The 12,619-nt window shown below is 38.3% G+C and overlaps 1 protein-coding gene across 1 annotated transcript in view; it reads left to right on the top strand.

Annotated features, from left to right (window-relative positions):
- Positions 1-1,234: 1,234 nt before the first annotated feature.
- The window catches only part of svep1 (sushi, von Willebrand factor type A, EGF and pentraxin domain containing 1), a 170,136-nt gene continuing 158,751 nt past the window's right edge, over positions 1,235-12,619 (top strand). Inside the window, exon 1 of the mRNA XM_012953387.3 lies at positions 1,235-2,216. Coding sequence (XP_012808841.2) covers positions 1,710-2,216 — 507 coding nt within the window. The 5' untranslated portion in view covers positions 1,235-1,709. The remainder of the gene's footprint in view (positions 2,217-12,619) is intronic.

The raw sequence follows: 12,619 nt of genomic DNA on the forward strand, positions 1-12,619 counted from the left end.
ATGTATCTTAGGAAAGAGAAACAGATCAAATGAAACCAAGAAAGGTTTAAATACTTGAGAGTGTTAAAAGGTTTACGAGGTGATAAAGACGTCCCTTAGAGAATCGTAAATACACTAGACTAGTCATTTCTTGCTTTAATGCAAAATAACAATAAATTCCAACAACACACTTTCCTTTATAGCATAGCAGGGAGACAACAAACTCTGCAGGCATTACACTGGTACTTGCATAAAATGGTCTCAGGTAAATAAATTAATGTTAGCTTAAAGCATCACAGAGATAGAGAAGATGTACTACTCTCAGCAATAACTGTTAGTAAGTAGTTAATCAGTACAGGATTGCTCTGTGTTGGGATCAGACACTAACCAGATGGATTCTGCATTACTTAGCACTTGTAACAAAACCCCCTGCCGTGCAATCACAACTATAGCTTTCCATATGGAATCTGTTTTCTATTTACCGGTCATGTGAAAATAAAAACTTCCTAAAAGCCTATGCATCATTATGCCAACTATAATTGTGCACAATGAGACTAAAACACATGCAAAAGAAAGAATATTCAACACTGTCAAAGTCAGTGCTGCCATGCTGCAAAGCAAAAAATAGCATAATGTTGGTCCCATAGAATTATTGTCATACCTTAATAGTTCTCCAGTTTAATACCTGTAGGAAGGCAACTGTTGTGATTGATTCGGGGCAATGCAGCATGTTAGTGTGATACAACTACAGGAACACATTTAAAATGAAAAGTATTTCAAACAATGTATTCCAGATGCAGGGGTGAAACACTACTGAGAGGAAAGTGTAGGTAAATTTACCAGTAGCTGGTCAAAAAAGGAGGGAATCTTACTGTTATGCTACAGTGTATGCAATAGATCAACATGCTCTGCAAATAATTATGGACATTCCAAAAAAAAAGGTCTTAACCCCATAGTGTTTGAGAGCGCTCACTCTCATTTATTTCTTCCAAGGGGGACATGTAGGATATTGATTTGAATTCCAAACACCTTTGTCTCCCTTAACTCGTGCTTCAGTGCAAAGTGTTTCCAATTACAGTGGCACTCTTGGTATCTGCATGTATATCTGGCACAGGCTGTGCAGCTCCATGCCAGACATATGGAATCAATCAGGCACTAGGGTGCTGATGTTTGCTTTGGGGAATGTTGACAGCCTGACAGGCATAAGGCTCCGGTGACAAGGAATCTCAGCAAATCAGACATGGAGAGGAGAGGAGGGGGGGTGAAGGAAGGAAGATTGGGAAGAGAGGCAGGCAAAATCACAGCGAATTAAAAGAAAGAAGGCAGAGTGGGACCCACTGCCAAAAGAAAGGGAGTGTGGATAAGACAGAAGTGGAGCAAAAACAATACTAACAGGGGGAGGTAGAGAGAAAGGAAGATAAAAGACTGGTGTTACTAGATCTCTTTTGTTGGAAGTATGGGGATTGGGGAAGGAGAACAGTGGGATTTGTAACACACGGCACATGAGCAGAGCATGCAGCCAGCAGTTTCCTTCTGCTGTGTCAGTCTGACTGCTGCTCACATCTGCAGCACTGCTTGCTCAGGGAATCTGGAACATTAGTTTTGGCTACACACTGACTACAACAATTTTTTTGCTAGAGGAGGTGAAGGCTTGGGAACAAAAGAAAATCAGATCACGTTGCTATTTGCAAAGCAAAGGAGCCAACTAATTGTCTTCTTCCCAGGTGACAATGTTGCTTTGGGGTTCTTTCTGCTGCTGTATTTCTCTGGTCTGCAGCTGGACAACCTATTCTCACCAGCTCCCGTCTTACAGGAGTTCTTCTTCCCAGATTGTACAGTTCACAGACAGCAGGAAACAGCAGTCCTCAGAGACTACAGAGAACAAAGTAGAGAAACTTGGTCAGTATTTCAAAAAGAACATTAGGAGATTAAGGGAGAAAAGTCTGAGTCTGGATCTAGTCTTCTTGGTGGATGAGTCTTCTAGTGTGGGACATTCCAACTTTGTCAATGAGCTCAGGTTTGTGAAGAAGCTTCTCTCTGACTTTCCAGTGGTTCCCTCTGCTACTAGAGTTGCAATCATCACTTTTTCTTCCAAGACCAATGTTCAGACCAGAGTGGATTACATCTCCTCCAGCGAGCCCCACCAGCACAAGTGCTCTTTGCTCAACAGAGAGATCCCAGCCATCACCTACAAAGGAGGGGGGACCTTCACCAAAGGAGCATTCCAGCAAGCTGCGGTAAGTGCAGCATTGTATCAGTCAGCAGGCTAGGAAATGAGTCACTTCATTCTAAGTTTTAAATGTGTAACACTTATTTTTGTAGATTTAAAAATTTATTTAGTGTAATATTTTTAGTATTCTTTTAATTAGCAGAAAGAACATTTTAAATTTATCCACAGCAGCACTTACAGTCTTCTAAATAGAATACTGAATAAGCAGCAGTTACTCACTACCAGTGTTGAAATTAGACGAATGAGTGGTTATAAGTTTGCTTCATGGAATTATGAGTACTTCTTTACTTAGTTAAACAAACATACCCTTTCCTCTATCTATCTATCTATCTATCTATCTATCTATCTATCTATCTATCTATCTATTATCTAATTCAATTTTTTATGGGACTTTTCATATGCATGCTTTTAGTTGGAAAGTGGATGTATAGTCATTACTAGGACTTGCTATTCAGCTAGGTGTTGGATTTGACATACTTACCCTGGCGGTTTCACAACAATTCACTCTTCCAGTCATGTCCACTGAAAGATTAACACCTGCCTCAATGAGAATCATGGTACTATTGTGACTGGATCATATTTTCACACACCTGCAAGTTTGAGCAAACACCCAACTGAATAAGTTCAATGGAACCATTGTGATTGGATGCCTGTGACTGAACTACCCTCAAGGGTTTAAATGCCAGGGAATTCCCTACCACTCACTTAAACTTTAGAATCCACTTGAATGAGTGGTGAAAAGTTTTCAAGAAAACATAGAAAGTACAGCTTTAGACCTAATTCTACTAGATATTGCATATGAAGCTTGTGTTTTGTTGTTTGCTCCTCATACTGTATTAATTTAATGAATTGAATGGGAGGCTATTTGGTTAAAATCTGCAGATATGAGCCACTTAAATGAACATGTCAGTTTCCTTATGTAACCTTGGATTGTAAAAACAATCTGGAACATCTGTTTTCATAAGGACCATGTGTTTATTTTACTTTTCATTTTAAATATTTGTTTTTTCATTTGCACTTTTAAACACATTGCAGACTCAAACAGCTTGTGATGGGTTGATAACTTCTTGATACTTTGTACCACCAGCTATAGGTGTAGTGTCAGATGTATCTGGCAAATTAAATTTCATTCTGTTCCATTACTGACCACAGGGGCTTTAAAATTGATAAATACATATCAGGGTTAGCACAAAAAGGAATATTTAAACTTAATGTTTAATTTTGAGCCTGTTGTTACCTTATATGGCCAGCAAATTTACACACTGGATCTAAAGCAACCAAGACACTGCAAAAGTTTATGAGGAATGCATTGTTGTGTTTTTCTGTGCATCAAATTCTTAAGGTTAATATACCCCTGATCCTGATAATACCTTCTGCCTCTAAAGTGCTGTAAAGATTGCAGCAACTAGTTTTAAACAGTCTTACTACATTATAAAATGAAAGCAAAGATCTCATTGGTAACCCCACTGGTGCAAGTTATCATCCCTATTTTTAAATGAGATTTTGATATAAGGCTAATGATTATTACATTGTTTGATACATGTCCACAGCAGTAACAGAAAGAAGATAAAAATGTATCTAAAGGTAGTAGTGTACAAATTCATCCCATGAACTATGCAAAAGCAAAATGGCCAGAACCCTTGAGATCCATTGATAAATGAACCTTACTGTACTTATAAAAATGAACGTTTCTGAACACATTTGTATTGGCAAAACTCGACATGGAATATAACCATTAGTGACATGCAGGTTGACCCACAGTGCGAGGACCTATGCTCCTGAAGGTTTCCTGCCTCGGAACCTAAGGCATGTGCAGAAGTAAAGTGTAAAGGCACGGGTATGAGTTGGGTGCAGTCTAATGTTTTGCAAGTTAGTTTTGAGTGCAGGTTGAGTTTCCTGACCTGTATATCACTAATTACCATATATGATAGATGAAGAGTTCTTAATAGTGATTAGCAAAATTTTTCGTCAGGCATGGATTTGCAGCAAAATTCTGCATTTTGCCATTGTCGTTGTTTTTCCCAAAACGGTGCACAAATTTGCTACGAAAAAAATTAACTGAGTGAGCAAAGCCACACCTAATACATCGAGGTTGTGTCAAAAAATTTACAGACGCGTCAAAAAAAGTTGCGTGCATCAAAAAAAGTTGCATGGTAATTGCATTTCACTAATTTTTTATAGATTCGCTCATCACTAGTTCTTAATTACAGCTGAGTCCTAAAGCTTACATACACCTATACTAAAGATGTTTTTTTTACAGAAATAAAATTAACACAGGCAAAAATTGCCATACATTGCCTGTGTTAAGTCCAGTAGGTATATACTTTATTTCCAAGTCTCTTTAAACAGTCGTCAAGATTCCAAAATGTGATGTAAGGACTTGTAGAAGCTTCTTATTGCCATATTGTCTTTCTTATTAGTTAAATAAGAGTGCACCTGTGTCTATATGTAAGGAACTAACTTATTGTTTGCCTTTGATATCATGGGAAAATCCAAAGCTGAAGGTCGCAGAAGCACCTGTACATACATTATATGCAAATATAAAAATCTTGGGACCACACAGACACGACATCATGCAGAAAGGGTGCTCAGAATAACTCCCATGGATGAACAAACTTTGCTCTTACAAGTTCAACTGAACCTCAGGACAACATTCAGAGCGTTTTCTTCATCATGGCCTAAAAGGCTGTTATACAAGGAAGAAGCCCATACCTAGCCTCTTGGAGAATGTCATAATGATTGTCACTGCGTATGGAGGAAGAAGGGAAAGGCTTTTAAGCCAAAGAACACCAGCATTATGCTTTGGGGGTGTTTCACTGGAAAAGGGACCTCAGAAAATAGATGGCATCATGAGAAAGGACAGTTATGTAGTGTCTAAATTAACACTTCAAGACTTCACCAAAAACTTAAACAAAGAAATTGGTTGCAACTTTGATGTCCAACATAGCAATGATTCAAAGCATACAAACAACATCTCAAAACCCAAACTTGAATTCCATCAACAATGTGTAGACTTAACTAAAAACACATGTCAGAAAAAGTAGCTGACTTACACCAGTTCTGTCAGGAGGAATGGGAAAATGTCAGCAACATATAGTGAAAAGCTTGTGGAAGACTACCCTGAGTGATTCAAGTTGAATAGTTAAAAAGCAATTCTATAAAATACTGGCAAAGTGTATATAAACTTTTGACCCACAGGAAATGTGTTAAATATGTTAAAAAAAAACTAAAAAAAAAATGGTCTAGTCTTTTTAAATAACCTCATTTAGAAATAAAATGGACACTATATTTAATTTAACATAGGCACCATGTATGGCACCAAGAGTTATGTTGTAAAAATAAGTTTGAACATCTTTAGCACATAAATATGTAAACTTTAGTATTCAACTGTAGGTTGAAAAGAAAGAATTTGGTGGTTACTAAAGAGATAACAACATGTTGTATGCCCAGTTGTTAGGCAATGGCATGATTATCAGTTGATCAAAAGAATGAATACAAATGTATACAAACAATATGCAGTACATAAACATTAGTCAACCTATATTTCAGTCTTTTTTATAGATTGAAAAATAATCTATATGTGAACTTAAGTATCCAAACAGGCAATACCTCCTCATTTAATATAAGTAGTTTTAAGTAAGGCAGCACTATTTTAGCCATTTTTTTCATGCGACTAATCTTCATTCTCCATTGCTATCATTCTTTTTTTCTAGAGTAAATGCTGTACTGTCCTGTTGTCATGTTCTTCATTTTTGAAAATGTAGTGTCTTTTATTACATGACACAAGTATTTATTAGTTTTTCTCAAGGGTCAGGTATCACCTGTCTTCCCCTCTGGTGTTCTAACTGATCTTCTGCTCTCCACTGCATTTTGAAGAGTATAGTCTAATTATTATAAGCTTGACCACTCTCAGGATTCTAGGATAAAATTTTATTCTTGAACTAACAAATGTATTTTTTGTAGCTGTACTATTAGTGAGTAGGCAGCCATCTCAGTGCATTGTGCCTGAGCCAGAGCTTTCAGAAGAAGCCAGTGCTACACATTAGAACTGCTTTCAGGTAGCCTATTGTTTCTCCCACTCCCAAGCCAGACTTGGATTTCTTACTATTGAGTACTATTCTGATATCTACTGGGAGCTGCTATCTTGCTACCTTCCCATTGTTCTGCTGATCGGCTGCTGGGAGGGGGGTGATATCACTCCAACTTGCAGCACAGCAGTAAAGTGTGACTGAAGTTTATCAGAACACAGGTCACATGGCTGTGGCACCCTGGGAATGAACAATATGGCTAGCCCCATGTGAAATTTTAAAAATTAAAGATAAACATATCGTATTGTCATTTTGAATGGATTTCAATGCAGGATTCTGCTGGAGAAGCTCTATTAACTGATGTGTTTTGAAAAAAAAACATGTTTTCCCATGACAGTATTCCGTTAAGATGCTCTTTTACAGCAATAGGGGAGGAGAATTGTGCCTTAAAAGCTCAATAAACCAGGCCTTCAAAGTTGTCCACAACAGTCACCATCTTGGATCATGTTAGTCCTGGGCTGCTGCTGCAAAGTTATCCTTAGGGGTAGTTGGAAATCATCAAGCAGAAAATCATCTGCAATTTATGCTCATGCTGCAGAAGCACAGATCTTCATTGATGTGGTAAACCTGGGGCTAGTAAAAAAGCCAAAGCATAAGTGTATCACTTAATTCTTTGTAAGGTTTTACTTTTCCTTTAAGAGTGAGCAGATAATGTTGCTGATGCTGGGAGACTATGGGACAAGACTAATCACAAGTGAAATCCTAGCAGCCTACTATCATATATTAAGTGTAGTAACTAACTATAGTTTATATGTTTATGTACCCTTGTACATAATTTTAATGGTAATCATTTGGGCTTTTTACATTTGTGTGAAGAGGAATTTAATATACATTGTAATTTGTAAGCACTGATAGGGTGGGAGACAAGGCCTGCCGAACTATGAGATAAAAGGTGCAGTCACACTTAGAGCTGCCAGTGCTGTTGACTAAAGCTGGCCATACACGCACTGATAATATCGTACAAAACCTTGTTTCATACGATATTTGGTTGAGTGTATGGCAAGTCGGCAAGTTGACCAATATCGCAGGAGGCTGCTGATATCGGTCGACTCGCCGAACGGCCAGGTTTAAAGATTTTGATCGGGCGCCATAGAAGGCGCCTGAGCAAAATTTGCCGTCAGGGCTGAATCGGCAGAAGGAGGTAGAAATCCTATTGTTTCTACCTCCTTATCTGCTGTTTCAGCCCTGAATGGTTAGTGGATGATTGAACGATCTTTCGTTGAAAGATCCCAAATCGCTACGTGTGTGGCCACCTTTAGAGAGGGCTGATATAAAACATAATACATCCAAAGCTTATCCACTTAGTTTTTGCATTAGACTTCCTAAGCTTCTGCCTAGAACCTCATGTGGATCTGGCCCCACAAGAACTAGCAGACCCAGCAGCAGCTGCAGAAGAAGCAGAGTGGAACTTGTGGCTTTAATTTGTGCTGCAGTTCTGGTGATGCTTTAGCATGCTAAAACATATATTTCATTAAGAGAGGCACTGTGTTGGCAGTAGAAGAAGGGAGAGGCCTATAACATCCTTTGGACCAAATCCATCTATGTAAGTACTGATTTAGCCATAAATAATTCCCTCAGTGTTTCCTTGAATGTAAAGGAAATAAAAGAAAATAGATGTTCTGAGATAGAGATAGAAAACTGTAATAGAGGGTGAGGTGAGGTAATCAACAAACAAGACTTGGGATGCACTAAACTCAGCATTTGGTTCATTATTCAGTTGGTACTTTTTAACATTCGATGAAACCCTTAGGGGCAGATTTATCAGTAATCAAATGCAAATTTGAATTTCAGCATTTAAATAAAAATGTTGTTAATTTAAATGCTGTAGTAGTTAAGCAACATGCTTGAAACTGCATGTAAAATTACAATTCATACATAACTATTTGAGATTATTTTTTTTACCCATTTGTGATTTCTCATAAATATACATTACATATTGGACTCTAGCTGCCAAAAGTTCTAAACTGGTGAGATGCAATGCTGAACAAAAAGTTAATATTTAAATAAAACTATATAAATAAGGAATAATTTCAAATTGTCTCAGAATATCACTGACTACATCATACTAGAAGTTAATTTGAAACTAAGAAAATTCCATGAATTAGAAAATGAGTTATGAAACATTGTAGCTCCTGTATGCATGTTTGAGAATACACCTTTATCGCTCCACAAAGAATATTTTTTTCTTAGGACTGAGACTCTCCCAGACCCAGATTTCAGCTACCATGGCCCCCCAGCATTATCCATTTTCTCCCCTTCTCCTCCAGTTATGTCCTTGCGTACAATTCAGCTTTTCTCTTTTAGGTCATAATTATTAGTGATAAGTGACATTTTTCACCAGGTTTCGCCACAAAGAACCACGCATAGACTCCAATGGCTGCAAAAGATGGCCAGGAATGGAAAAAGTTGCCACGAAAAAACACCCTTTGACTTCAATACATTTTGCAAAATGTCTCCCTTAACAAATTTTTAAGCAAGGGAAATTGGACAGATTTGCCTTAAAAACACAGTCTAAATTTCCAGCCCTTACTCTTATACCACTACATATACCCTTATAAGTGCCCTGCCAACATTTTCTGTCTTTTGTCTATCATGCTCTCCTAACACTGTCTGCCTGTCCTTAACAGGCTTTATCACCAATATCCAACTTTCATCATTAATTTTTTAATAGCCCTATGCACTGTGTCCTGGCATAATACAGCTTTACAAAGTACCTGCACTGGATCATTTTTAATGTTATCTTCCCATCTGTCTATCTGTTCTTGTGACTATCCACCTTTCTTTGCTTATTTACTTCAAGAACTATATATACATCTTACCTCTATTATGCTGTCCCCAAGCTATTTTTTCCTCTCCTCGCAACATTAACATTATTCAGCTTGCCTTAACTAACACCCTCACAGCACTGTCTAGATTTCCTCCTTGGCAATTTCTTGCTCTGGTATGACTTCATGTCTATAGCATTAGTGCTAAGGGATGTAGTTTAAGACCAAATGCACACAAGCGTAGTACACTTTTATCCATGTCTGGGCTGCAGTTATAGTTCTCTCCTGTTCGGTTATAGCTCTCGCCTGTCGTTCCTAGTATCCCTTTACAGAAGTGCTAGTGAAATGCAGAGAGTTGTAGTTAGCTAGCTAGCTGGGAGAATTTATGGCTTAAGCTGGCGCATCAAAAGCAAGATCAACATCCCTCAGTATTCTGTATTGTGCCTTTGAATCTGTAATTGGTCTTATTTATATATATATATATATATACAGTATATATACAGTATATTCATAACTGAATTTCTGACTTGCCATGACAAATGCCTTGGATTGGAGAAACTTATTTTGAACTCTAAACTTATTTGCAGCTAAGCTTTCTTGCTACATTTTCTGATTCAGATGGAGAATATTATGACATAAATTGCCATTTTACTTCAGTGGGTCTTTGCAGTTTAAATTACACAAAATGTTATGGGCACTTTCAGAAAGAGGATTATTGGACTTCCTATGACTCATTTGCAAGATGTTTAACACAGCTCAACCATATTAAAAGAAAGTCACATGACTGCCAGAAAATACATGTCTACATGCAAGTAGAAATGCAAGTGACCATTTAACGAATTCAGACAAATATATTTTGCTCCAGCTCTATTCAACTGTAAATATTGTTTTAGGCACAAATGAAAGCACCATATTTAACAACAAATGTTTTCTAATTTCCTATTTTTTCTCAAAGTAAAAGTATTTTCACTTGCAATATTCTATGGTTCTAGTATATGAAATGAAATAAATAATGGCTTATTTCAAACTCATAAGCATGCACCCAAGGTAGTATTAATTCATCTGATGACTTAAGAGGTTATGTAATATAAGGTACAAAGTTTGCTCAGGAGCATTAACCCATATAATATCAGCAGGTAGAATTTACTGGTTACCTGTTTAAAAGCAACCATCCTATTGGTTGCTATGGGTTACTGAACCTGGCCAAACTTAGTGTCTTTTATTACATTTGGGGGTTAAAGTGTCATCTTCTAAACTGATGAATTCACTAAGAACACTCTGTACTCACAGCTTTGCTGCTATTCTCAATGGAGGCTGGGAAACACAGCTGGACAAAAAGCACAATGGTGACATTTCAGTACAGTGGATAAATATAGCAAATAATAAATAGTGCAAATTATAAAAAAAACTCCATGCTATGGAGATAATGATCCTTACCTAACATTTTTGAGAACTCCATTTCATTACTATTTTGGTTACAATGTGGTGTGAAATTTCGCAAACTGGACCATTGTTTCCTGGTGAGACGGAGTTATTTGACATTTCTGATATATTCTAATTTGATTTCCATGAAGCGAAATTGGGAAATGCACTAAATACTATGAGGAATGATGGAGCTCTTAGCTGAATTAGCTTTCTCCAATTTCTGGAGAAAAACAGATGGTTCAAAGTGTTCCACAGATGTCTGGAAAACCAGAAAATATTTTGTATGTAAATTTATAAGACCAGTTAAACTTAACAAGAGCTAAAATATTAATCTAATGTTATCATTATGTGATATTTGGGTCTATTATGGACCTTGTTATATTTTAAGAACAGGGAGAAGTCTGCCATCCCATCTCAAAGCTTATAGTCTGGGATACCACAACCTTCAGTAAGCTGCCAATCTCCTGTTAAGTGATCTACTTACTGCTCATCAACATATTTTTTAAAACACGTATTCTGAGTTGAAAGCGTGATCCAAATGGTGTTTTTATAGATGGAGAGTTTTAAAAGTATTATTTGACAACTATAAATGGAAACAAACAAGTTGAAACAGTTATTATGCTTGCAGCTAAGATTCCACATGATGACTTTAGGACTAAATACCTATTAACATAGTTAAGGTGATGGTCTGCAGTGCTGTCCAACTTCTGTGGTACCAAGGGCTGGATTTTTTTCTGGCCTACATGGTGGAGGGCCGAAAATGGAACTCAGTTTTGACTGCACCCTCTTCAACACATACTCATGTTATCACAAGAGCTTTTAAGACCATACCCACATTAATGGTGGTAGCACAGCAAAAACCCAAATGGTTGGTGCTCACTGTGGGGATATCACCCTTCATTCATATGTGAAAGACGTTTATTATGTCATATTAAGACATACCCTTAAATCCATATGTCTTCAACCCCCAGCACATAATTACACACCTTAGGCACCACATAATGACCACATAATTTCCAAATGCTAACAAACCCCCAAAACAAGCCCCTGTCAGGTTCACCTTCCACCAGGGTTGGACTGGGCTGGCGGGGCACCGGGAAAAAACCTGTTGGCCCCGCTGGCTCAGACCTGATCCCTGTTGGTGCTCCCCCGACTGCCGGTCTCCCTCCCCTTACGCACACTCAGGGGAGGGCATCGGGCGGTTGCCCCTGCAGGAGGTTGGTGGGACGGGGCCACTAGGGTGGCAGCCCCAGTGAGCCCTGCACCCACCAGTCCAACCCTGCCTCCCACAGGCAGCATAGGACAGGCAGAGTATGGCACACAGGGGGCATAGGGCAGGCAGAGTATGGCATACACAGGCAGCATAGGGCAGGCAGAGTATGGCACACAGGGGGCATAGGGTAGGCAGAGTATGGCAAACACAGGGAGCATAGGGCAGGCAGAATATAGCACCCAGGCTATATTTCGCCAAGCATGGATTTGTGGCAAATTTCCGTGTTTCACCATTGGCTGATAGTTTAGTGAAACGGCCGCAAAAATTCACCATGTGACAAAAAAAAGTTACACATGATGATGGGTCATATGATCATATGATTTTCCCAAGGAGCAGGAACAAGCTGACCCACCCTCCTTGACTATTTGCTGAGGTTATTAAAGAAAATGTGTCAAATACAATAAAAGAATATATGAATGTCATTGTTTTACTAATACACTTAGTAGTTAATATAATTAGTTTTGTGTAAAATTAACAAATTAAATATCCTTGCAATAAAGAGATCTCAGTCTACATCAACCTTTGTTAATTTGTTAAGAATACTTCTACTCTATTCTATTGTTTTTCAAAGCATTGGTTTCACTAGTTGCAATAGGTCATGATATCCTAATTTAACACAGCAGGGGGATATTTTACCCCTTGTATTATTTACATAATTAATTGTGGCGATGCATGTAAATTAGCATTCCCTCTGCATTGTGCTTCTGTATGGCTCTTCTGAGGAATGGCTTAGCACAGTGCTGTCCAACTGGCGGCCCGCGGGCCGCATGCGGCCCGCGACCCCCCTCTGTGTGGCCCCCCACCTGTCTGGCTGCTTTGATGGCTTACCTTTGAGTAAGCATTAAATGGTATCAGTACT

The sequence above is a fragment of the Xenopus tropicalis genome, chromosome 1 (assembly GCF_000004195.4).
Source record: "Xenopus tropicalis strain Nigerian chromosome 1, UCB_Xtro_10.0, whole genome shotgun sequence".
Lineage (NCBI taxonomy): Eukaryota > Metazoa > Chordata > Amphibia > Anura > Pipidae > Xenopus > Xenopus tropicalis.